Source organism: Micromys minutus (genome assembly GCF_963924665.1).
Source record: "Micromys minutus genome assembly, chromosome: 15".
NCBI lineage: Eukaryota > Metazoa > Chordata > Mammalia > Rodentia > Muridae > Micromys > Micromys minutus.
This window is the reverse complement of record NC_137984.1, coordinates 9,234,144-9,259,365: the sequence shown is the minus strand read 5'-3', so window position 1 is coordinate 9,259,365 and position 25,222 is coordinate 9,234,144. Positions and strand designations below refer to the sequence as shown.

The 25,222-nt window shown below is 36.9% G+C and overlaps 1 protein-coding gene and 1 pseudogene across 7 annotated transcripts in view; both read right to left on the bottom strand.

Annotated features, from left to right (window-relative positions):
- Positions 1–25,222, bottom strand: part of TRDN (triadin) — a 357,916-nt gene that overhangs the window by 79,829 nt on the left and 252,865 nt on the right. For all 6 annotated transcript variants that reach the window (XM_080929343.1, XM_080929344.1, XM_080929341.1 and 3 more), the window contains exons 20-21: positions 22,999–23,043; positions 2,047–2,097 (exon numbers count right to left, since the gene is read on the bottom strand). In XM_080929343.1, the coding sequence (XP_080785469.1) occupies positions 2,047–2,097; positions 22,999–23,043 (96 nt within the window). The remainder of the gene's footprint in view (positions 1–2,046; positions 2,098–22,998; positions 23,044–25,222) is intronic.
- On the bottom strand, positions 8,932–10,669 carry LOC308430256 (receptor-type tyrosine-protein phosphatase kappa-like; annotated as a pseudogene). The gene has a single exon. The product of its transcript is annotated as a receptor-type tyrosine-protein phosphatase kappa-like (transcript).

Below are 25,222 nucleotides of genomic sequence, written 5' to 3'. Positions count from 1 at the left end.
TAACAAAGAGAAATGCAAATTTTACTGTCTGAAGATAGAAAACCAGAAGAGGAAATGTAATGTTGGAGCCAAGCTTTGTGCAGGAGGGGATAAAAGCTTTAAAGGAAAACTCAACACTAAATGGAATAAAGGGAGTGGTAACCTCAAGCCAAGACTTTACCCAGTTGAGCTTTCAATGTGTGAAAGGGGATTTAACAAAAGCTTAAGCAGAGAAGGAAACCAAGATACTTGAAACTTATGCAAATGAAGGTCCCATGTTCCACTCCCAACAAATAGAACTTTTGTTCCTATGACTTGTGCTATAGTATTCAGGATAAAAGAAAAATGTAGATTTTCCTACGTAGTTTGGGAAACGCTATGTGCTTCATGAGGCTGTGAAGATGAAGAGCAGATTGCTTTGGAGATTGCAAGATGTTAGAGATGCCAGAGTCAAGGTATATGTGCCATGATGAGCTGCAGGCTGTGTGTGAAACCAGCTCAAGAAAGCAAAGTATATTCCACTTAGGAAAGCAGGAAGGAGCTGAAGTTTTGAAAACAAAATTCACATCAGATATGAGTCCAGTTTTTCCCCATGGCTTTACAGTGTTGCTGTGGTATTTTATTCTGTTCCCTTTTCTCACATTTTGGATATATATCATATATGCTGTACCAGTATATACTGAAAGTATATGATCCGATTCTGAATCCCTATTTTACAGATAATCCTGAAAACATTTGATGTCAAACCAAATGCATTTGCATTATGATATGGCTAAACTCCATGGGGTAGAGAGAGTATAGTATTGTGGTTTGAATAAGGATGTCCTTAATAGGCTCTGAAATTTTCATGCTTAGTTCTCTGTTGATGAATCATTTGGAAGAATTAGGGAGTATGGCCTTCTTGGCATAGGTATGCCTTTGTTGAAGTAGGTATGTTCTTGCATAAGTAGATGAATCACTGGGGTTAAACTTGGAAGTTACAGAAGCATTCCCATTGCCTCTCCCTGTCTGACTGCTGCCTGGGGATGAAAGTATAAAACTCTCAGATACTCTTCCATTATGATAAGAGAATAATTCTAGAAATTATAGCCAAGTTCCCAATAAACTACTTTCTTATATAAGAGTTATCTTAGTCACAGTCTCTTCCCAGCAACAAAATCCCTACATAGGATAACATATGCCTTATACATATTAAATGAAAATATTTTTGTATAAATTCCAAAGATTGGTGATCAAGGGAAGGCTACAATATAAGAGGTGGATGCTTATGATAAAATATTTTTTAAATAAGACTAGAATTTTGATGTGCAGAAAAATAATCCATCTAACATGTAATGGAAATCATGATGTATAAATAAGAATTTTATGTTTGCCAAATTAATAAAAGTCTGACAAGGCTAAAACACATAGAATATGCCTGAGTATTGACAAGTAAAAGGATTCAGAGCTCCCTATATAATGCTCTCTATATATACTATATAATGCTCTCTGTTCTTTATACTTATTGTTTCAAAAGAGTCTTAAGGTTTTAAATAGTGCCATTTGAGAGAGAGAGAGAGAGAGAGAGAGAGAGAGAGAGAGAGGAGGGGGAGAGGGAGGGGGAGAGGGAGGGGAAGAGGAAGGGGGAGGGAGGGAGGGAAGCAGGGAGGGATGGAGGGGAAGAGGGAAGGAAGCAGAGAGGGGGTGGAGATGAGGAGGGAAGGAAGCAGGAGGGAGAAAGGGAGGGAGGGAGGGAGGGAAGGAAGGAGAGAAGAGGTGGAGGTGGGGTGGGAGGGAGAGAGGGAAGGAGAGAGAGAGAAGGGGGAGAGTCAGAGGCTGTAGAGATAAGAATACTAATACTTTTGTTTTCTTATCAATATTACTTTTTAAGAAAATTCATTCTTTATAATTGCTTTCCTTGCTCTCCCACATCCTTCTAATTTCTAATATTTTTAAGTAGATGATATTATAATCAGATTGCATAATTTTACTTAGCACATTGGTGAAGATAATGCCCCAAATGTACAAGGTACTTTTTCAGATACTCTAGCTTATAATTATGCTGTTATATCAAATGCATTCTATTACCTTTATCTTTCAAATCTGAAGAATTCTTCCCAGATTTTTCTTTTTTCATTTCTAGAAGAGATCATGGGAAAAAATGGTAAAACAACATATTTTTATCATAAGATTTTTTCTATGTTCTGTTTATGACAGCTTCAATAACTGGAGGGCCTCTTCATTGATATTCAGTCTCCAGCTGTCCTTTGATCTCTATTAGATTATGTGGACCCAACAAGGTATTCTTGTATTTAAGAATACATTTGTATGTATAAGCAGACACATGCATGAAATATCATTTGTGAAAAAGAGGCTACATATTTGAAGAGGAGAGAGGAGGGACACATGGGAGTTTTGAGGAGAAAAAGGAAGGAAATAATATAATTAAACTATAACTAAATTTAAAATTAAAGAATACTATAGGTGATATTATATAAAAACTAACATCATATGTAAACTATATGTAAAATAATGCCAGGTTCTGTGTTGTCAGAAATCCTATAAGACACATAAGTTTTGTTAGCCCTGCTACTCCCATGAAAAGTTTAAACAAAGTCCCCAATCTTGTGATTTAGGGCACCTGCCACTTAAATTAGCTTCCTCTGGCTTAACATCAACATCAAAAATACTAAGGGCTTTAAGAACATAGTACAGAGGCAGATTTGGGAATGACAGGTCCTAGAGTAATAGAGATAACTTGGGAGATTTCAGCAAGGAGACAAGATGGAAAGATGAAGATATTTTAGATGAACAGGGAATTCTAGGCTGAAAGATCCATCAGCTACATTTCTGGCTGCGTAAGTTATTTGTAACCAATAGAACCAATGACATTTTCTTCTTGAAAATCTAGTAACAGCAGCTCTGGGAATTCTAGTTAAATAAATTCAATTTCTGACACCATACTGAGGTGCACTTGCACTTTGGAAATCCACCATATACTATAGTCTGAGAATTCAAAGGGATTGATGGTAAGCCTGGGCCATCACAAAGGTGTATTTTGCCACCCCAGATGAAAAAGTTTCTTCTCAGTTTATTTGATATTGTAGCTCATTTGACTAGCTCTTTTTTCCTTATGTGATAAAATTCTTCAAATTGTCTGAGACTAGAGATGTTTCCTGAAGTAATTTGGGGGTCCATGTTATTTGACTAATTTCTCCACCATTACGCCACAGACTATAACTTTCTTTGCACATGCTTATTGTGATGGCCCAGTCACCTTTAGCAGAATACTGCTGGGTCAGGCATGGCTGTGTAACAGGAGGTGTGACACAGTTCCTGACCCTGGAGCATCACAAGGCCATTGATCTCATTACCCGTACATGTGCTGGTGATTGATGTTGCCCCAAAGTTGATCTACTGTCTTTACTACTCCAAATATTTTTTGGGGGGTAGATTACTTCCCCTCATTACTCAAAGCTAATGATGCTAATAATCGAAACATGTGTTTTTTCAGTAATGAGGAATGGAGGTGTTCATGAGGATGTGTTTGATAAGGAACAGGCTATTTGCTTGGCCTTCATGGAAAATAGGAAAGGATCTATGCAGCAGAACCACAGAGTCCATAAAAGCCTACATGGTCCTGTCTAAAAGTAGTCCATTGCCAAACGTGACCTTAATTTGGTTTCGTAACTGCTGCATTAATTAATCAGGGTGAACATGGAAACACTGAAAATAGAAAAAGTTGTCTCAGGAAGAAGAGCATAAATATAAAATGTATATACAATTTAGGAATACATATTATTAGAATAAGAGTACATGAAGCTATGAAATTGTTAGGTTGAGGAAATGGGGACTAGAGAAATAAAAGTTGATGTACAAGAATATAAACCTTGCTACTCTGTTTTTCTAGCTGCTTGAAGGATTGGAGATAGCAAAGCCTGGAAAGATATGAGAGAGAATTAACCACTTCACCTGCATAAATTAAATTTTTTGTAAGGGATCATTTTATTTTAGTAGTTTGTCATTTTTCTATTCTTACATGGAAACAGTTACTAAAGACTGATATCTGCTATACCAGGAAACTTCAGATACCCATGAAAAACAGACTGTGAAAACCTATAAGGGATGTACTTTGGCTTTCAGTTTAGTTTCTACACTAAGGAAACCTGGGTTGGAACTACTGATCCAGGACTCATGAAATTTATGTAAATTTAAGAATTTTGATGATTATCAACAAGATCAAAGTATTGATGAGGTAGTTTTAATAAATAAAAGTCTGGGTTCAGGCTGTCAGTGATTATTTTTGCTGAAATTGAAGAACAAAGAATACTGAGACTCTTCAGGGAACAGAGAGAACACCTGCACTAATAGCTTGTATCTACTACTGACTGGAGTCATTGAATCAGCACCAATTCCCCTTTCTTGAGATGCTCCTCACACTGAAGCTGGATATCAGCAGAATAACTATTGGGATTCTAGAAATCCTTATGGCCGTATTTTCCTTCTCCTCTGTTGAGCTTTTCTAGAAATTTTAGTAATATGTAATTATATACAAGTAAAATCAAACATTTTATTTTGTAAGGTTTTAGACTGCCTGTCCTTTTTTCCAAATTGCATTTTTAATGTTGTTTTTAATTGAACATTTTCATTAATAAATTTCAAATTCCCCTCTGGAATTTTTCTATTCCTTCCCCCAAACCCCTGCCTCCATGAGACTTTTTCCATACCCACCCACTTGCTCTCGCCTTGCCGTGCTTGCATTTCCCTACACTGGGGCATTTAACCTTCACAGGGCCAAAGGCCTCTTTTCTCCTTGATGCCTAATAAATCTTTCCTCTGCTACATATGTGGCTGGAACCATGGTACTATTTGGATGCTGGTTTAGTCTCTGAGAGCTCAGGAGAGTCTGGGTGGATTGATATTGTTGTTCTTTCTATGGTGATGCAAACCCATTCAGCTGCTAAATTCCTTTTTCTAACTCCTCCACTGGGAAACCTTGTGTAATGTCCAATGTTGGTTGAGAGCATCTGACTTTGTCTTTCTCAGGCCCTGACAGATCATCACAGAAGAGAGCTATAGCAGGCTCCTGTCAGCATGTACTTCTTGACCTCCACAATATTGTCTGGGTTTGTGACTGTATAAGGAATGTACCCCTGGGAGGAGCAGTCTCTGAATGACCTTTTCATCCCTCACTGCTCTACACTTTGTCTCTGTATTTCCTCCTGTGAATATTTTTGTTCCCCCTTCTAGGAAGGAATGAAACATCTACTATTTGGTCTTCCAAGTTCTTGAACATCATATGGTCTGTGGATTGCATCTTTGGCATTTTGAGTTTTTGGGACTATTATCCTTATATCAGTGAGTGTATACCATGTGTGTTATTTTGTGTTTGGGTTACCTCACTCAGACTGATGATTTTTTTTTGTTCCATCCATTTGCTCAAGAATTTCATGAAGTTCTTGTTTTTAATAGCTGAATAATAATACATTTTGTAAATGCACCACATTTTCTGTATCCATTCATCTGTTGACTGACATCTGTGTTCTTTTGAGCTTCTGGCTATTATAAATAAGGCTGCTACAAACATAGCGGAGCACATGTCCTTGTTATGTTTTAGAGCATCTTTTGGGTATATGCTCAGGAGTGGTATAGCTGGGTTTTCAGTTAGTGTTATGGTTAATTTTCTGAGAAACTAGAAAACTGATTTTCAGAAAGGTTGTTCAAGCTTACAATCTCACCAAAAAGGGAGGAATGTTCCTCTTTGTTCACATCCTTCATAGCATTTGCTGTCACCCGAGTTTTTGCTCTTAGCCATTCTGACTGGTTTGAGGTGAAATCTCAGGATTCTCTTGATTTGTATTTCCCTGTTGACTAAGGATGATGAACATTTCTTTAGGTGCCTCTCAGCCATTCGATATTCCTCTGTTGATAATTCTTTGTTTAGCTCTGTACCCTATTTTTAATAGGGTTATTTGATTCTCTAAATTCTAACTTCTTGAGTTCTTTGTATATATTTGATATTAACCTTCTATCAGATGTAGGATTAGTAAAGATCTTTCCCCAATCTGTTGGTTGCCATTTTGTCCTATTGACGGTGTCCTTAGCCATACAGAAGCTTTGCAATTTCAGGAGGTCGCATTTATTGATTCTTGATCTTAGAGCATAAGTCATTGGTGTTTTGTTCAGGATATTTTATTCCTGCTATATGTTCGAGGCTCTTCCCCACTTTCTCTTCTATTAGTTTGAGTGTATCAGGTTTTATGTGGAAGTTCTTGATCCACTTGGACTTGAGCTTTGTACAAGGAGATAACAGTGGATCCTTTTTCCTTCATCTACATATTGACCACCATTTATTGAAAAGTCTGACTTTTTTCCACTGGATGATTTTACCTCCTTTGTCAAAGATCAAGTGAGCATAGGTGTGTGGGTTCATTTCTGGGTCTTAAGTTCTATTTCACTGATCTACCTGCTTGTCTCTGTACAAATGCCATATATGTTTTGTCACTACTGCTCTGTGATACAGCTTGAGGTTGGGGATTATGATTCCCCAAAAGTATTTTTATTGTTGAGAATGTTTTTCCCTATTCATATTGTTTGGTTATTCCAAATGAATTTGCTTGTTGCTCTTTCCAGCACTAAAAAAAAATTAGTGACATTTTTTTATTTTTTAGAAAAGTCAGCATAAAGCACTTTTATTGCAATAATAACACTTGAACAGCATATGTAGTACTGAGGGCAGAGAGTAAAAGCTTCCTCTCTCCAACTCAACTACACAGGACTGCAGAGGGTGAGAGGACCCTGAAGGAAGAAAAGCCAGGAAGCTGACATCAGAAGAGAGAGCCAAGCATCAAAATCCAGGAGGTTGTGAAGCTGTGAAGACCGGCATCATTTTCTGAGAGAACACTCAAGGATTGGTCATGGTGGTTGGGCATTCATTGGCTAGTGAGTCTACAAACAGCACCTTCAATTTAAACTTTCCACCAAAGTTTTGAAAAATTAGGAAGTGGATCTTAGATAGTCACAAGATTACAAAAGTTCAGAAAATCCATTAGAAAAACCATAGGATGAAAAACAAATTAAGCCAGGTCACAAAGAAGGCTTAGGAGGTCCCTGCTGCCCCAGGGACAGATGTAATGTCCCCACATCTGTGAAGGGAGCTGCTTTAAAAAGCAGTCATTTTAGAAGATGGAAGGACTGTCAGAGCAAAGGTTCTCTCCCTCCCTTTCCACTTTGTAGAGGGCTTTCCCTTTAAATGGGACCTCCCTCACTGGAGAAAAGCCCAGCCTTCAACAGCAGCTCAAATCTGCCATGGCTCTGCAGCACAGCAGCAGAATGTCTTAATATACAATAGATAAAAGTTTCATCCAAATATTAATATAAAAATGCTTGCAAATCTCATCGCCTACACCAATTCCTGTTCTAAAGTTAATCCATGGCTTGTGCTGTTAACACTTGACAACATAGATCTGAAAGACAGATACCGAGTTTTTACTCCAAAGTAACTTGAGGTTTATGGAATATAGTTTAGGACAAAACACATACAGAACGGGGAAGAGGACAAGGAGGTATCCGAAGCAAAGCTGAATGACAGAACATATTCAGATGGGTAGGTGTTTATACAAAGAGTCGCTGAACATCAGGAAAAGGTCCCCATGGTGCACCCATCTGATGGTACCAGATTCCTCCATAACAGATCCATGTGCAGAGCTAAGTAAGGGAGGAGGACACTTCTGTCATTCCAGTTTTAGAAGCTCCACATCAAAAACAAGAGTAGTATGTGTCACAATGATGCCTTGGTGCCTGGTGGCTCCCTAGGCATAGTCTGGGGAGATTATCCTTTTAGCTCTCTGACCCACACTCATCTGCCTACCCCTTCTTCCCAGTCATGGATCACTGCCTGCTTGCATAGTGTAAACTTAAAAACTTGTTTTTGTCCTGAGAGAAGTCAAATTTCTGTCCATTTTCAAGCATCGCCTTGCAGTGCACCACACAGGTCTGGACTCACTTTGGGAAGGTGCCCCCATCTTCAGGAGAGATAATCTCCACATCCACTCCCTTGGCGGCTGCGGTGTTGGCGGTGGAAGAGAAGGATGAGGAGGCATGATGGGCTGCGTGGAGCTGAAGTGAACCTGGGGGCGGTTCAGAGGTTGGGCTTTTTCCGAGTTAGAATTTTGATGGGGATTGCATTGAATCTGTAGATTGCTTTTGGCAAGATGTCCATTTTTACTATACTAATCTTATTAATCTATGAGCATGGGAGATCTTTCCATCTTCTGAGATTTTCTTCGATATCTTTCTTCAGAGACTCAAAGTTCTTGTCATACAGATCTTTTATTTGCTTGGTTAGAGTCACACCAAGGTATTTTATATTATTTGTGACTATTGTGTAGAGTATTGTGATCTTAACTCCTACTTCAATCTTTAGAGAACTAATGCACTACAAAATAGTGATTTTCAGGAAAATATTGTTACTTGTGTAATTTTCTTTCTTATTATACTCAACCTCCAATATCAAATCCCCATGTTGACAAACAATTTAAGCCACAAATGGTCTAAGCAGTTCATGAATCCTAAAGAAAAATCATGCTTTCCATGGTTATGTATTTAGTCATAAAATTTCTTTCATATCACATGTTTCATGAACTGGGCTTGAGTTGTGATGTAGTAGCATTAATGTAATCTGAAGAAGGATCATCCTCCCAGGGTTGCAGGATGACTTTAGAGTGATCATATGTGATAATATGTCTGCATCAGTTCGTTGCTCTGTTTTGATCCCTTTTACCCAAATCACAAGAGGCTGATTGGTCTTCAAAAAAGCTCTCATATTTCTCTTTGAATCAATAGCTGTCTGATGTCTTCCTGAGGTGGATGTGCTGCAGTAAGTCAGCCACTCTGATGTCTTTGTGCAGCTGTCCTGTCTGGTAAGGGGAATCTGTCCCTTCAGAGAGGTGTTGAGGAACATCCCGGAGACGACTAGATTCTCTGTGGCACTGTGATTCTCATATGTTGGCCCATGAAGGTAAGGGGAAGGGGATATTCTACATACAGGGATCTCTGGTCAGCGTAACTCTGGCTCATAGCCTTCACCATGCAGGTCATTTCCTGACTTGTGTTCCTCTTTGTATCTTTAGGAATCTTAGCATGCTTGTTCTGTTTCACAGTTACTATGACATCCAGGAGAAGAATGAACACTAAGGTGCCAGACACTGATGCCCACAATTGTCATCACTCTGTATGTCTGCTTGGTCGGTATGGGATCACTTCTGCTTCTTCTTCTGGCTGTTGCATTTGTAGCAATTTGTACACACTGCGTTTTAATTTCCTTCTCCAAACTGTTCATCCCTTGGAAATAAATCTATCCTTTGTGGGGAGCCAGGGGAGGGTTCCAAAATCCTTTATAGGTCTGGTTGTTACTCATGGTGAAGAGAGCATGCTTGGGAAAATTCCCAGGTGAAATTCTGCAGCAAAGGAATAGGGTGAGCTGCCGCTCAAGGCGTTCTGGTATGCAACCGGTAGGAGGTAGCATTCCATGGCCCCCACTTCATGCTTGGTCCCATGTAGGTGTAGCTGTTCCACAAAAATTTGATAAGCACTAGTAGGAACACCTTTGGCTTGTGCTGGTCTCAGTAGTACCATGATGGTGGTGGCAGTTTCATTCGGAGTGTCATCGACTCCTTCACAGTCAGGTAAGCTTGAAGCTGAGTCACATTGATGGCTGTGGCGAGCCCAAAGACTTTGAGAATATCGGCTCTTATGAAAAAATGGTAGGTGGTTCCAGGGCGAAGATGCATAAAGAAATGGTGTGTACTATTCCAAAAATTTGATACAGTCTGTGGGGACCCAGCCACTCCAACAGCAGGGTCAAATGATCTTATGTCGCTATGGCTCACCTCATACAGAGCGACAATTCCATTTGGTTCAAATGGCTCTTTCCAATTCAGAGATATAATGTTTTTAAAGGATGTTCCTTGGAGGGATTTGATTGGCACAGGCACAGGTACATCTTCATCAGTTTGGATGATTGTCTCTTTGCTCTCCTTCCTTCTCTCTGGATTGGTTACGATCATCTTGAGGCTGACATTTGTGTAAGGTGGCAGATGGTTCACAATGTGCAGGGGGACTTTGGGGTCCATGTCCAAGCAGTCTGCCCTGCTGTCATTGTGGCTGCAGAAGTAATGGTAGCAGATAGTGACATTGAAAGTGTGGTAGCAAGTGATGTTGTAGGCCAAGGACTCCCAGTCCACTGTGATGCGCCTTGCCTAGAATTCAGCAATCTTTAAAGTTGTTGGCATCTGCATACAATCTGCACACTTTGGCTTAGTGATCAGTGATGATCCTGGGAGCCCGGTTCCCAGGTCTTCACAAGGTCTTGTAAGCAGGACACATAGCTCATATTCTGTATCTGTATCTAAATGACATAACTTATATGTTGGTGTATTGACTGTATGGGTTTCTGTTCCAGATCCTTATGTCATTAGATACTCTACTTTGATGATGGGGCATTGCCAATAATAGAGTTGGCATTTAGTTGGATCAGCAAGTAAGTAGACCCAACACCAAGAAGCTGAGGAGAGAAGTGGGTGGGTTGTTCCATACTGCTGCTCATTAGTGAAGGAAGCCAGGACAGGAACTCACAGCAGGCCAGAATCCTGGAGGGTGGAGCTGATGAGGAGCCATGGAACAGTGCTGCTTGCTGGCTTCCTCCCCTCATGTTGAGTTCTCTAAAGCATTTGTTTTTGTATTTTGTGAAGAGTGAGATACAAGAATTTAGTTTTATCTTCCACTTATAACTAACTGTTCAGTTTTGCTATTTAAATTTTCCAACAACATCTTCCCCCTAATGTGCATTTTTGTCCTCTTTGTCAGAAATCCATAGCTTTCGATATTTGAACATCTATCTAAATCCTCAATTTTCCTTTATTGATCACTGTGTCTATGTTTTATCCAATACATTCCTGTTTATCATTTGGAGTATGACTTGAAATCAGGACCAGTGATACTGCAAGCAGAGTTTTTATAGTTCAAGATTGTTCTATCTGAAGCTTTTTGTGTTTCCTCATGAACGTTAAGATTGACTTTTCAATTATTTTGAAAAACAGAGCTGGAATTTTCACAAGAACTGAATTGAATCTTTATCGCTTTTAGTAGGTTGGCCATTTTCACAATTTTAATTGTCTGATACCAGAGTCATAGAAGTTCTGTTTATCTGGTTTCTTCTTCAGCTTATTCTTTAGTGCATGTAAGGTTTCAACTGTTAAAGGACTTTCATATCTTTGCTTACATTTATTTCAAAAGTTTTGTATTTCTTTGAGATTTTTGTGAATTGGATTGTATTCCTGTTTTTTTTTTTCCAGTATGTATGTGTTATGTAGAAAAGTACTGACATAGAAAAAGCCATAGTTGGGATCAATATAAAGCCATCTGAAAATATCCACCACAAATCTCTGAATACAAGAACCCCTCCCCTTCCAGAAAAAAAATAAAGCTAGTTTATTTCCTTGAACAGCTACAAGCCAAACTATCACACAAAGCTACCTGTGATTCGCAACTGATCCCCCTTAGTATGTTGAGTTTATTTGAAAGTTGTTTCACTCTACCAAATACACATAGTACCCTGCCTAGTTACCATTGTAAAAATTCTGCACCAATTGTTTGCAAGGTATATGACCCCCTATTAGAATCTCCTCAGGGTCGTCTCTCCTTGAAGTGGGACAGCCTCAGCCCTCTTACTTTTGCATTGATCATCACCTGCGTGAGTCTAATTTCAGGAGGTTCTTGTAGAGGTCTAATTTGAGCCTCACAATATTTGTAGAGTAGTATTGTATCCTGACACTTTGTTGAAGGCATTTTTCAAATGAAGCAGTATTCTGGTACAGTCTTTAGGGCCTTTCATCAGTCTGGATCATATATAATCATATCACTTACAAATATTTGTTTTTACATTTTCATTTTGTATTTGCATCCCTACAATACACATTTCAATAAAATTTGACTCCTAAGGGATACAAATATAGTGCATAAAGCCTATCTGATCTTTTTAGACTTTCAGCCCTCAATAGAAAAAAAAATGGAGAAAATGAAGTTTTATCCTGTTACTGATTTTAGTAGAAATATATTGAGATTTTTTTTGTTTAGCATGATGTTAGTTGTACGTTGGTGCACAAGAAAAAATACAAATGACTGAGAAAAAATTTTTTAATTTTATTGGATAGTCTCAGTATTTACATTTCAAACGTTATACTCCCCCCTACTCCCCTCTCTCCTCTCTACTCCTCCTCAATTTGCATCCATGAAGGTGCTCCCTCTCCCAATCACCCTCTCTACCTCAGTGCCTTGGCTGGTTAATGATGTTGTTTGTCCCATGAGGTTGCAAACCTTTCGACTGTTTCAGTCCTTTCTCTAGGCCTTGTGTAAGCTGGCTCAGACTGTGAGTTCACATGAATCTTGCTGTTTGGTTCCTTGGTGTCCTCTGTTCCACCTGGCTCTTAAATCTTCAGCAGCTTTCCTTGAGCTCTGTCTGGAGAAATTTGATGAAGTCATCCCATTTAGGTGTGAGTCTTCCAAGGTCTCTGACTTTCTGCCTAATGTCTGTCTTTGGATCTCTGTATTTGTTACTGTCTGATGCAGAAGGAAGCTTCCTTCATGATGACTGAAAAAGAAACTAATCCACGTGAATACATAAGGAGTAATTTTTACCACTGCAATTTTTTAAGACTAGTCTTATTTGGTTCTACCCTATGACCCTAGGCTATATAGTCTCAGGTTCTTGGTGACTTAAGCTGTGCCAGCTATGGTTTCCATCTCTTAGAGTGCACCTCAAGTCAAAATAGTTATTGCTTGGTTACTCTCTCAAATTTTGTGCCTCTGTTGCCCCAGTATATCTTATAGACTGTGCAGAATTGTAGATAAAGGATTTCTGGTTGGCTAGGTATTTATACTTCTCGTTTGAAAGCATGTAGAGTACTTTCAGTACCAAAGACACTGGAAAATAAAAGTTAGGTACCTATGCAGGCATCAGCTCAACATCTTTATGTTCAATAAATTGTGTGGACATTATCTTGGACAATGAGTCCTTGCTTTCAGTTTACACAGAGCAATGGATGAGTACTCCTCTTACACCACATCCTATGCAACATGAGGTCTCACTGTTTTTTGTTAATTTCAGCCATTCTTATTAGTGTAGGATAAATTCTCAAAGAACTTTTGATTTGCAATTCCCTGAAGCTATAGAAGTTGAACATTTTTAAAAGTGTTTTTCAGATAATTAAGATTCCTCTATTGAAAATTTTGTTTAGACCTGTATTTCACTTTATATCTGGATTATTTTCTTTAAATGTAACTCTTTATATGCTTTAGGTATTTTAGATAATAGCCCTTTATGAGATGTGGAGTTGATGAAAAACGTTTTTCATTTTCTAAACTGATCTCTGTCCAATTGATGCATCCTTTGCCATTCAGAGTAGTCTAAGTTCCAAGAGGTCTATTTAACAGTTGATGGTCTTAGTATTTGTGCACACCTGATTCTGCCAAAAAAAAGGGGGGGGGCGGTTGTGCCAATGAGTTCAAGCTAGTTCCCATTTTCTCATATATCAGCTTCATTGTATTTGGGTTTACATATTTTATCCATTTGGAGTTTATTGTGTGTGTGTGTGTGTGTGTGTGTGTGTGTGTTTGCAGAATAATACATATGGATATTTTTGGATTCTTCTACATACAACGATCCAGGTTGACCACCGTTTAGCACTGAAGACATTTCTTTTTTCCAGAATGTATATGGCCTCTATGTAAAAACTGAGGTATCCTTTGTGATGTGGATTTCTGTCTGGGGTCTTCCATTCAGTTCCAATGTGCCTGTTTTCCTGCTTTTCTTTTCCCAGCATGCTTTTCCATGTCACTAGAATTTGGATATGCTGATGCCTCCCACGGTTCTTTTTTTATTCATTATTGTTTGAGCTACATGAGGTTTTGAGCTTTCATATATAGCTGAAAATTTTCATGATTTGTGAAAATTTTTGTTGGTATTTTGATGAGAATTTTAATAAAACTGCAGATTGCATGTGATAGAGTGATGACTTGTACTGTTCGGATCCTCCTGATGCATGAACACTAGGGACTCTTCCATCTGCTGATATCGTCTTTATTTCTTAAGAGAGTTGAATTTTTAATCATACAGTTCTTTTTGCTTGTTTGTTTAGAGATACCCTTAAGATATTTTATATAATTCAAAGCTATTATAAAAGGTGTCGTTTTCTAATTTCCTCTAAAGAATGTTTGTCATTTGTATATAGGAGGGCTGCTGATACTTGTTGGTTGGTTTTGTATCTAGCACCTTGCTGAATTGATTTATCACCTGTGGCAGTGTCCTGGTGGAGCTTTTCTGGGTCAGATTCTCAACTTTTCTGGAATACATATACTATCATATTCCAACCTTGCTTTTGTTCATAATATTAGTTCACTACAGTTTAGATGGTAGAAAGTGGTACAAACTGAAGAACTGGTAGAAATTCATTATTGCATTCTTGCAAATGTAGTCACCTACTCATAGTTACATAACCTACAGCCTTCTCTCTTCAGAGATAATATTTTTGGCATTTTAAAAATACCTCATTTTTAATTTAATGGATATTACATCTGTAATATAACATGTCATTACCACTGAATGTCATACTTGAACTCATGTTTTCAGAATTTTTTTTTAATTTATTCAAAATTTAATAGTATATTTTGTTGCTCTCCTTTGAAATTGATTGTAACCAAAATATATCCAAATCTTTTAGATATTAGCTTTTAATTCAGATTATTTCCTGAAATTTATTCATTGAATATCATTTTAAGTATTTTCTGTTAGTATGTATGTGTGTATGTTTGTATTTCCATGGGGTGGAATAGGAGTGTGTATGTGTGTGTGTGTGTGTGTGTGTGTGTGTGTGTGTGTGTGTGTGTTTGTGTGTGTGTGTGTGTGTGTGTGTGTATGTGTATGTGTGTGTGCATGCCTGTGCATGTGCATGTGCCATGGTTTCTGTGTCTACTCAAGAAACTCTTTTTTGGAAGTGTATTGTCTTTTTCCATCTTTCCATAGGTTAAGGGGTAAAATCCAGACCTTCAAACTTTCATAGCAACCCCCTTTATGCAAGAAAGTATCCTTCTGGCCTTAAAACTTTTTAAACTATTTTTATTTTGGAATCTGAATCTGACTATTTTAATTTTTTATTAGATACTCTCTGTATTTACATTTGAAATGTTATCCCCTTTGCCCACCCTGCTCCCATCCCTTCTCCCCATCTACTTGTCTTCAGGAAGGTTCACTAGCTCCCAATCATAATCATCCTCTTCACCCCATTGCCTTGGCATTCCCCTACATTGGGAAAATGTGCCCTCACTGGACCAACTGCCTCTTCTCACATTGATGCCAGACACTGCTACTCTCTACTAAATATGCAACTAGAAACATGGGCCTCTCGATGTGTGTTTAATGGTGTTGTAGTCCATGGGGGAGCTGTGGAGGATTTGGTTGGTCGACAATATTGTTCTTCCCATGAGAATGCAACCCCCTTCAGCTCTTTCATCCCTCACCATACCCTCACTGGGGTCCCTGTCCTCAGTCTGATGCTTAGCTGCAAGCATGCTCAGCGGCATGACTATGGCAGAGCCTCTAAGGAGGCACCCTATCTGGTTCCTGCCAGCAAGCATCTCCCTGCATCAGCTATAGTGCTTGGCCCCGGTGGTTGAACATGGGGTGGATCCCCAGGTGAGGCAGCCCCTGAACAAATCTGACTATGAAGCTTATATTTCATATAGACTGTTCTTGGATCAATAATTCAGGCTATTCTTCAGCATTTATGGAAACTGTGAATGTTTAGATATAAGATATTTGTCTTTCAAATGAGAATTATATAATGTCACTGCTTTCTCATAAATTGTAAGGTCATTCAAGGGATAAATAATAAAATAATTTATCTATAAAAGTAGCTAGGAAAAGATAGCCAATGTCACCCAAAAAGTTACTAATTAGTACAGGCTAATCTCAGTTTCATTTTGAGATAGCTTTATATTGAAGTAATATGTCACAAGTATCAATAAATTCTGTAATTCTTTTCTTCTTAGAAGCCATAAATCAAAAGTTCTAACTCAATACTTTTTCATCACAAATATTATTTTAAGGGATTTTGATGAGAAAATAAAATTGTTGCAGATTATATAACTATGCTTTATCTCAATGAAAACTCAAATGAATAACATCAAATATTTCACACTATAATGATGAAAATTTTTCCTTTGAGTAATGTTTTGTCAATACAAATTACCACAGAAAGCTATGAATTGATTCTTGACATTTCAAGAACTCTCTAACAAGCTTACACTATCAGTCTCTCCAAAAGTAAGGCAAGAATACCCAAATCCAAGTTATTTTTGATGGTGTTAGAATTCACACTAGCTCTTGACATAACTTAAAATGTGTAATTTCCTTTAGTGTGATAAAGTAGAAGAGTTGAAGATTTCAGACTTCTGCACATTGATCCTAGAGGATCACGCTAGCAATCCACAAATTTCTACAAAGGTATTTTATATAATACTAAATGCAAACTATGGTAAATGCAAAGTTATTTCATGTTATGGTAAGTATATCTTTAGTAACAAACCAATATGTAATAAAATAATTAAGGCAATATGTTAAAAAAATCAAAGATTTTTCTTTTCTCTAACCAATAAAGTTTATAGTGCAGTCATTGTGCCATGTTTTCTGTTGAAAGGATATAACCAACATAAGAAAGGGTTCATTTTATGGGCATGGATGAAATAAATTTTAATATAAGAGAAAGCATAAGAAGTGTTGGATGCAGCTCCTGAGCCCAGAACATAGCATTTATTTGCTGTGCTGAGCAGCAAAGTGCAGTGCACTTCTTCAGCCTTCTATAGCACTCACTATAGAGAGGCAAAGCATATGAAAGGTTGAATCCTTTCTTCCATAGTTATCTATGTCAAATACTTAATGTTGATTCTATGTGCCAAATCTTACCGATGGTTATCAAAACTGTATTTGAGAAGAAGTAGTATGCATGAGATAACTTTTCTTGTCGTGAAAATAAGAGGGAAACCTGCACCTGATGCACCTGCGGTTAGGGTACAGAAAATGACCAAAAAAAAAAAAAAAACATTTAACTTTGTGCATTGATTAAACTGTATTATCTAATGTCCCGGGTAATGTAAATACTTTGTCATTTAATAAGGAGGTCACAAAAAATTCCTCATCATAATTATAATTAGATTAGACTGGAGGATAAGAAATGGTTCATATTTGTCGTCTTTAGTTTTCACATTTGGTCAAAGTGTAAGGTTGATAAGTGGTATAGGGACACAGAATTAGTACAGAATGTTTATTACTTTTAGAACCAAAACACTAACATTTTTTAAAATCAAGAAACTGTACTAGTCAATCACAGAGGATGCAGAATTGAGGCAATGTTTGTTCATAATTGTGTTTCCTGCCCTGAACTGCTTCTCTCATTTTCTTGTTACTGAAGTTCCTGGATGCAAATAATGGTGCTTCACATAGTTAGGACAAGGTACATGCCCTGGAAAAAAATCTGATATATACACACATGTCTTTATGTTTTAAGAAAATGAATCGCATTGATGTATATCATCATCATTATCTCTAAACTTAATTATCATTGACTCCGGTGCACAATTTGCTGGGGAAAATTGTCTTTAATGTTGAATGGCAATGATATCAATAAAAAAGTCATATGTGCTTGGTAAATATTAAAAAGATGGTTTAACATTTAACCGGCCCCCGTGGTCTCACTGGGCAGACTACACCTGCGGACTCCAGTGGAGAGCCGATCGCTCGGACTCTTCACATGGTACTCGAGCTGCCCTATCCACGTGGTTCCCTTCCATCCTGTTGCTTCCGTCCCAGGAGAATATCACCACCTTGGCAGCTAGCTTTCCTCCACCACCCGGCATAAACATGCCTCCAAAGCCCGGTAAATCAATCGGGTTCATATTTTAAATTCTCAATCCACAAACCCTCTAAACAATAAGCTTACAATCAATTGACAAAGATACAAACTGCCCTTCTATATGTGATTTGAAAAGACCCACAGAAGCCCTTAGAAATAATAATAATAACCCCATCAAGCTAGAGATGCGCCGAGAGAAACATGCACATCGGCCTCCATCTCTGTCCCTCCCTGAATCTCTTCCTCCTCTCCTCCTCTTCTGGTGTTCTAGCTTTTTACCGCCTATCCTCCCAACTGTCCAATCATATATCACCTTACCATCAACACACACATATTCTTCAAATACTGAGTGACAGATAGTGGCACTGTGTGAGAAACAAACGCCCTTGAGTGATGTATGATTCTGTGACATGTGGAATTTAGACCTGATTGTTTTGGAAATAAGTAATGAAGTAGAAAGGAGAAAAAAGTGAGAAAGCAACAATTGCTCAGGAACTTCGTACAGATCGTGTCATTTGTAAAGGCATTAAATAAGGATAAGAAGAGGTAAAAAGTCTATATGAGCAGGGAAAGTGATGAACTGTTAAGTATTTTATCAACACATGTAAAATATGTTTTAAAAAGCAGGGTGGGCTTATTTGAATGTGTTTTTCCAGGTTGTCTGTAGACTAACATCTCTCTTGGAGTCAACCCAATGCCCCTCACATCCCTTCCTAGGGACCTGGCCTGCTGTGGGTACTCAGTAAATATTGAACAATTGTAGTACAAACTGTTTCCAGAGGTGTGAAATTCACAGGAATCAATCATATTGTTATTGTCATTTAAAATTTATTGATGGTCAACAACACTTAATCAACATGTGAAAATTGCTTATTTGAAATGACACATCACACAAATTATTGAATACAGTCAGATCATGTAGGCCTTTAGTTTTACTCCATTGAAATTTTCAATGTTAAATCTGACATAACAGGAAATATAAACAATTATTAAATTAAGAGGAATTGCTTCAGAAATCACTGTCTTGAACATCTTTAACAATCACTTAAAACTACAGGATAAATCTAAAATAATTACATAGGGCAGAATTAGAAATGATATACGTGCACAGATACTAAAAGTATCTGTCTACTTCAATAGAGGAAAGTACGTCTCACATTTAATGAACTTGTTTTCCACCTGTCCCAACAAATTTTAAAGCTTTTACAATTATATGTTAACACTATTTACAAAATCACATCCAAATGTAAGACAGCAATACTTATGGTACTAGAGATTAGGTTATTCATGAGGGTCAAAATGTTTCTACATATATGGCAAAAATGAATTTCTTTTTGGAGGAAATTAACTTTGATACAGTTTTTATCTATACTCTCCAATTTTACCTTTCATAAGATGAGTAATATTGTCCAAATTCATATTTTTAGCTAGTTGGCTATCAAATGTTGTTTTTAAAACCCAATTAATTATCATGTTCCAGATTTATCGGGTTGTAAAGTCATATTTATTTTCTAAGAGAATATAACACTATATTTAATAATCCTGTAATCACTTTTAAACTAACTTTGAGATACTGAACATTTCATAAGCATTAAAGCATATAAAGTATAGTTTCCAATGTTATAATTTTTAAAAAAATGAAAAGGTTTCTTGACAAATCTTTCTAAAAATAACAATATTCTAATGTAAAACAATCTACATTTATCAACCTTTTGGTCAGAATTAGTTTGGGAAAAATACAAAACAAAATCAAACAAAACAAACCAAAAAAAAAAAAAAAAAAAAAAAAAACCTATCAGCCTAGTATAGTTCAACGCCTTAAATGTGTTTTAAAGGCAAGGATAAGGCATACTTTTCCTGAATATGACATACCATTTTACCTAAGTAAATAATTATTTGGCATTGTTAATAAGTTCACCTTAACACATGCACACTTAGTAAACTTAAGAATTTCCATATTTTTATATACCATTCACCACACAGGATTTCTTAAGAATAAGAACCAAAACAAATATATGGGAACTGGTAGAGTTGGTTAATAATAGTCACTTTTCCTTGATGATTCCTACTTATGAACTATACAGGGAAGGCTTAATCTAGCTTCTGAAATGATTGCCTACCTTTGCTATTAGAAGTATGACCTCTACAATATTACTTTAGCATCACAGTGTGTTAGGCACAAGGTTTTAAATTCTCCAACAGCTGATACTCCTTTCTTGACATTTTCTCTGTGTTTGCAATTAACTCACCATTTTTAAATTGGTCATTTGGCGTTTATAGGTCATAGTGATAGGCTTAGAGCAAATTCTAGAGAAGACATCAATAATGTCATTTACCCTGAATGAAAAAATGACTTGCAAATGATTAATTTGTAGCTACGTTTTTACCTTTTCCTGTTGCAGAACAACTTACTTCAAGTTTATTGTCGAGACCCAAAAGAATTGCGTTAATTGGTCTCTTTCTGTACCTTTCTGTATTTTTCCTCCTTATCTAATACTAAGAAAATCACATCAGTCTGTTCCTTCTGAAAAAGAATGAATTTAATACTGTGGGTCTATTTTGAAAAAAAGCACATATAAAAAATATAATTTCGGTGGATCAAAAATCAATAAACTCGTAGTCAGTAGTGAGCTTTACATCAATGAACCACACTACACTCTTTCAAACACACTAAGTGAATTACAGTGAAGCAGCACGTGCGGGACATATTTACTTGGGGCACGCCACTTCTCCCCATTAGCTCAGTCGTATCAGGTGTAGAAAACCTGCCTCAAGAGGCATCCATTTCATAACCTTGTTACTGTTTCCCTAATTAAATGGCTTTTAAATGTAAGGATATACAAAATCTTAACTCTCAAATCTATCATCTATCTGATATAAAATATGCATATTAAAAACAAATTAAAATAGAATAGCATTTATTTTAGTTCTTTGGATATTAGGCCTTCCATGGAGGGGAGTTCATTTTCTAAATAAGGTTCACGGGAAATTGATCCTACCTTTTCCAAACAATGTTTTTCCTATAATGTAAAGTGATGCTAAGTTGATTTATTCGTGAATTGCCTGGGGTGCATTTCAGTCAAGAACTTCAGTATGCAAAACTAGATTCAGAACACACAGCACACTGAAAGCTGGTAAGAATGAGAACAATCATAGTGTATTCCAGAAAGAGTTCCCCAGGTTGGCACAAATGAATGAAAAAGGAATCTTTGATGAGATTTAATTAATTGTCCTTCAATAAATTTTTAACTCATTTTGGATAATGAATATTTCTGAAGCTAACTAAACCTACATCAAAGCATAAAAGAAAACAGAGTCTTAAACCATCCTCTTAGAAATAAATATTAGATTTCTATCATGAAGCATATAAAGCAAAGTTATTTTTTCTTTTCTTTTTTTTTTTTAACACGCAAAATCCTGGCTTTGTTCATGTCTTGACATATTTATTTTCTTCATCAACTATTTGTCTTAGCAATACTACCACAAAGAAGCATTGTGTTTTAATATCCAATTCTCATTTATATTTATATTTTAATAAATGAGAGTGCACTGTCTCAATTAAAATCAAAATCTGTTACAAAAAGTATAACAATAATTGTCTTTTGTTTTATATAAGCTAACAAACCCGAGTAAGATAAAATGTAAGTTTAGAAAAATTAAAGTAAAATTCATCTGAAATAGTAAGCTCACATCCCAGTAAGCCATTGTCTTTTTAAGAAAACATCAGTGAGTTAAGAATGTGGAACTTTCAGAGATAAAAATTCATGTTCCTGTCAATTGTGTTCGGTAGCACTGTACTTATTGCGTTGTCTCCATTATTAGTCAGTGTACTTTTAACGTGCTGATTTTAAAACATCCTGCAAGGATGGTGTTGCTGCTTAATTGTGCAGTTTTTACCCAGCATGCTTTACATCCCGAGTGATAAAACAGACCAGCAAACAAAAAGAAAATTAAGTTTCAATAAGTAGTTGTTATGATGAGGAGACAGAAAGTCATGAAGCTCGGTGGATAAAGTGTGCTTCGAAAACTTATAGAAATTGTTTCGTGTTAAAGAGACCTAAATAAGAATATATAAAATTTGAAAATTTATAATTTGTCATATCCTTTATAATATGACTTCCTATCTGAGCTACATGGTATCTAAGTCAGAAAAGCACATTGGAAATGATTGTCTTCATTTTGACCTAAGACATTTAAGTTCTGAAAGCTGCTATAGTGAGCAAGCCGAAACACAATCCTGCATTTGTGCTTTGTATTCCAAAAACACCTTTGCTCAGATTGACCTTCTTGAAACATTGCATTGACACTTAAAATTGTGGGTGGTACTCATATAACTATCACATTATTTTCATTTTTCAAAGATCCCAAATCCTTAATTTTTTCACATATTTGACTTTTAAGAAAAGGCACAATATCCTTTTTAATGATTTAAGACAGTGGTCAAGAACATGTTTAGAGCATATTCTAAAGTGATATTGTAGTATAACTACACACATACACACATGCATATATGTATGTATGTATGTATTTCATGACTTTACAATGTATAGAAGAAATTGTCAGACCGTTTGAGTAAATCAACCACCAAAGTCACCATATCATCTCTAATAACTTTTATATCATTTTCCCCAAAGTCTTAATATAATGAAACATTTTTAGAGCAATGGAAATTATTTTTTTTTTTTTGTAAATAGGATTGAATCATGTTTATTCTTCGGACTACCATCTCTGAGGTGGTATGGAACACAAAAGGCCAAACAGGAAAAAAAAAATGTCTACCAGTTATCTAGCTCATCTTATTATAACTCGTGAGCATCTCTGCTGATATATGGACGCACTTTGTACAGACATCCTGTTCTGAATTTAAACTCAATAAAAAGAATTGATACACAAAAGAGAAAGAAGACCAGATAGTTATCCCACATCCTTGCTGTCCTGGAAACAATGCTAGGACATTCCTACAGAGCAAGAGATTTAAAGGTTTTGTCTTCTGCCTGTCTGATTCCAGTGTTTTCCTCCTCATGCAGTTTTCTTTCTAAAGAAGATAATGTCAACCTGCTTCACTTTGTTTTTTTACCTTGCTCCACTGCCTTGGCTTTCTCTTCTTTCTTTCCATGCAGCGCTGCAAAGCAAAGATAAGGTTTAAATAAAAGTTCCAATCTGAAATGTTTATTCTGCACATAAAGGGTTTGGGGACACATTCAATAGCAAATATTTCTTCTAAATAAGCTGTTCTCTAATGCTTTGAAAAATGCTTTTGATCCCTCTATAACACGTTTTAAAAACTGGGTTAATTCTAGTCTTAAGGAATTAGAACAGAAACAAAAACCAGGAATCCCTTCAGTCTCCAGTTGAAATCTTCCACACTCTTTTCCATTTTATTACTTTATACTGTGCTTTGCTAAACAAGCTACAAAGATTTTAATTAACCAGGCTATAAATAATTGGTTTAGAATTCAGTAAATGACTGTAGTCATTTAGTGTCATACAAATGTCAGTAAGATGCTCCTTAAAATACCGACTTAGCATGTTTTTTTTATTATTGGATATTTTATTTATTTACATTTCAAATGTTAGCCCATTTCCTAGTTTACCCTCCAGAAAGCCCATATTCCATCCCCTTCTTGTGCTTCTATGAGGGTGCTCTCCACCCACCCACCCATTCCCACCTCATCACCATGGCATTCTCCTACATTGGGACATTGAACCTTCACAGGACCAAGACCCTCTCTTCCCAATTGATGCAACATAAGGCCACCGTCTGCTACATATGGATTTGATGTCATGGGTGTACTTTTTGGTTTGTGGTTTAGTACCAGGGATTTCTGGGAAATCTGGTTGGTAAATATTGTTCTTCCTATAGGGTTGCAAATCCCTTCAGCTCTTTCAGTCCTTTCCCTATCTCCTCCATTGGGTTCCCTGTGCTCAGACCAATGGCTGTCTGCCAGCATCTGCCTCTGTATTTGTCAGGCTCTAAAAGAGCCTCTCAGGAGACAGATATATCAGGCTCCTATCAGCAAGCAGTTCTTGGCATCAGCAATAGTGTCTGGTTTTGTGTCTGTGGGTAGAATGTATATCCCCAGGTGGGGCCATCTCTGGAAGGCCTTTGCTTCAGACTCTGCTCCACACTTTGTATTTCCTTCCTTCACTATTTTGTTCCCTCTTCTAAGAAGCACTGAAGCATCCATGCTTTGGTCTTTCTTCTGCTTGAGCTTCATGTGGTTTGTGAATTGTATCTTTGGTGTTCTGAGCTTTTAGGTTAATATTCACTTCCCAATGAGTGCATACCTTATGAGTTATTTTGTGACTGGGTTACCTCACACAGGATGATATTTTCTAGTTCCCTCCATTTGCCTAAGAATTCACAAAGTCATTGTTTTTAGTAGCTGAGTAATAATACACCATCGTGTAAATGCACCACATTTTCTGTATTCATTTCTGTGTTGAAGGATATCTGGGTTCTTTCTAGGTTCTGGGTATTATAAATAAAGCTGCTTTGAACATAGTGGAGCATGTGTCCTTGCTATATGCTGGAACACCTTTTGTATATATGGACAGCTGTACCACTCCTGGGCATATATACCCAAAAGACTTAGTGTCTCCTAATCAACAGAAAAGACCATGCCATCATACTTGAGATGCATTTAAGTATGAAAGAAACCCATTCTACATTACAAGTAGACAAAAAGAGATCTTTGAAAGCACTACATCCAGATTCATGTTTTATCTAAGATTTATCACTCTCAGTGGAAGATTTGAGGTTTACCCAGATAAACATAAAATGAGCAGAAATTTTCATATAGTCAATGCCTGCAGCTGAAATAACTGATTTAAGAATCTTCAGAGAATTCGAGCAACGGTTAGAAGAAGAACTGATGTGGAATTGAATAACATGATTGTGCACAGCTCTACAGAGAATAGTAAAGGGGAAACCACAACTTTAAAATGAATAAATGCATCTCCCACTGGCTTTACTCATTTTGGAAACAGAAGTGTTTATTCATTGGCACCTCTAGAGAGATGCTGCTTCCTGTTGAGAGAACATGTAATGTATTGAATATTCTGCAATATTCCTGACAAGCAACTAAGGGAAATTATGTTAAGACACAGGTCTGGCTTCCATTTCAATCAAATGCAGGGTATAGGGAGCATGTAAAACAACATTAAGAAGACATCAGGCACATAAGAACAACACTGGTAACTTCCTCAAAATAAAGGATGTAGAAAAAGTAAAAAGAAGTATAATAAATATAGAGAGGAAGAAAGGAAGGGAAAATAAAGATTTAAGAAAGAAAACAAGA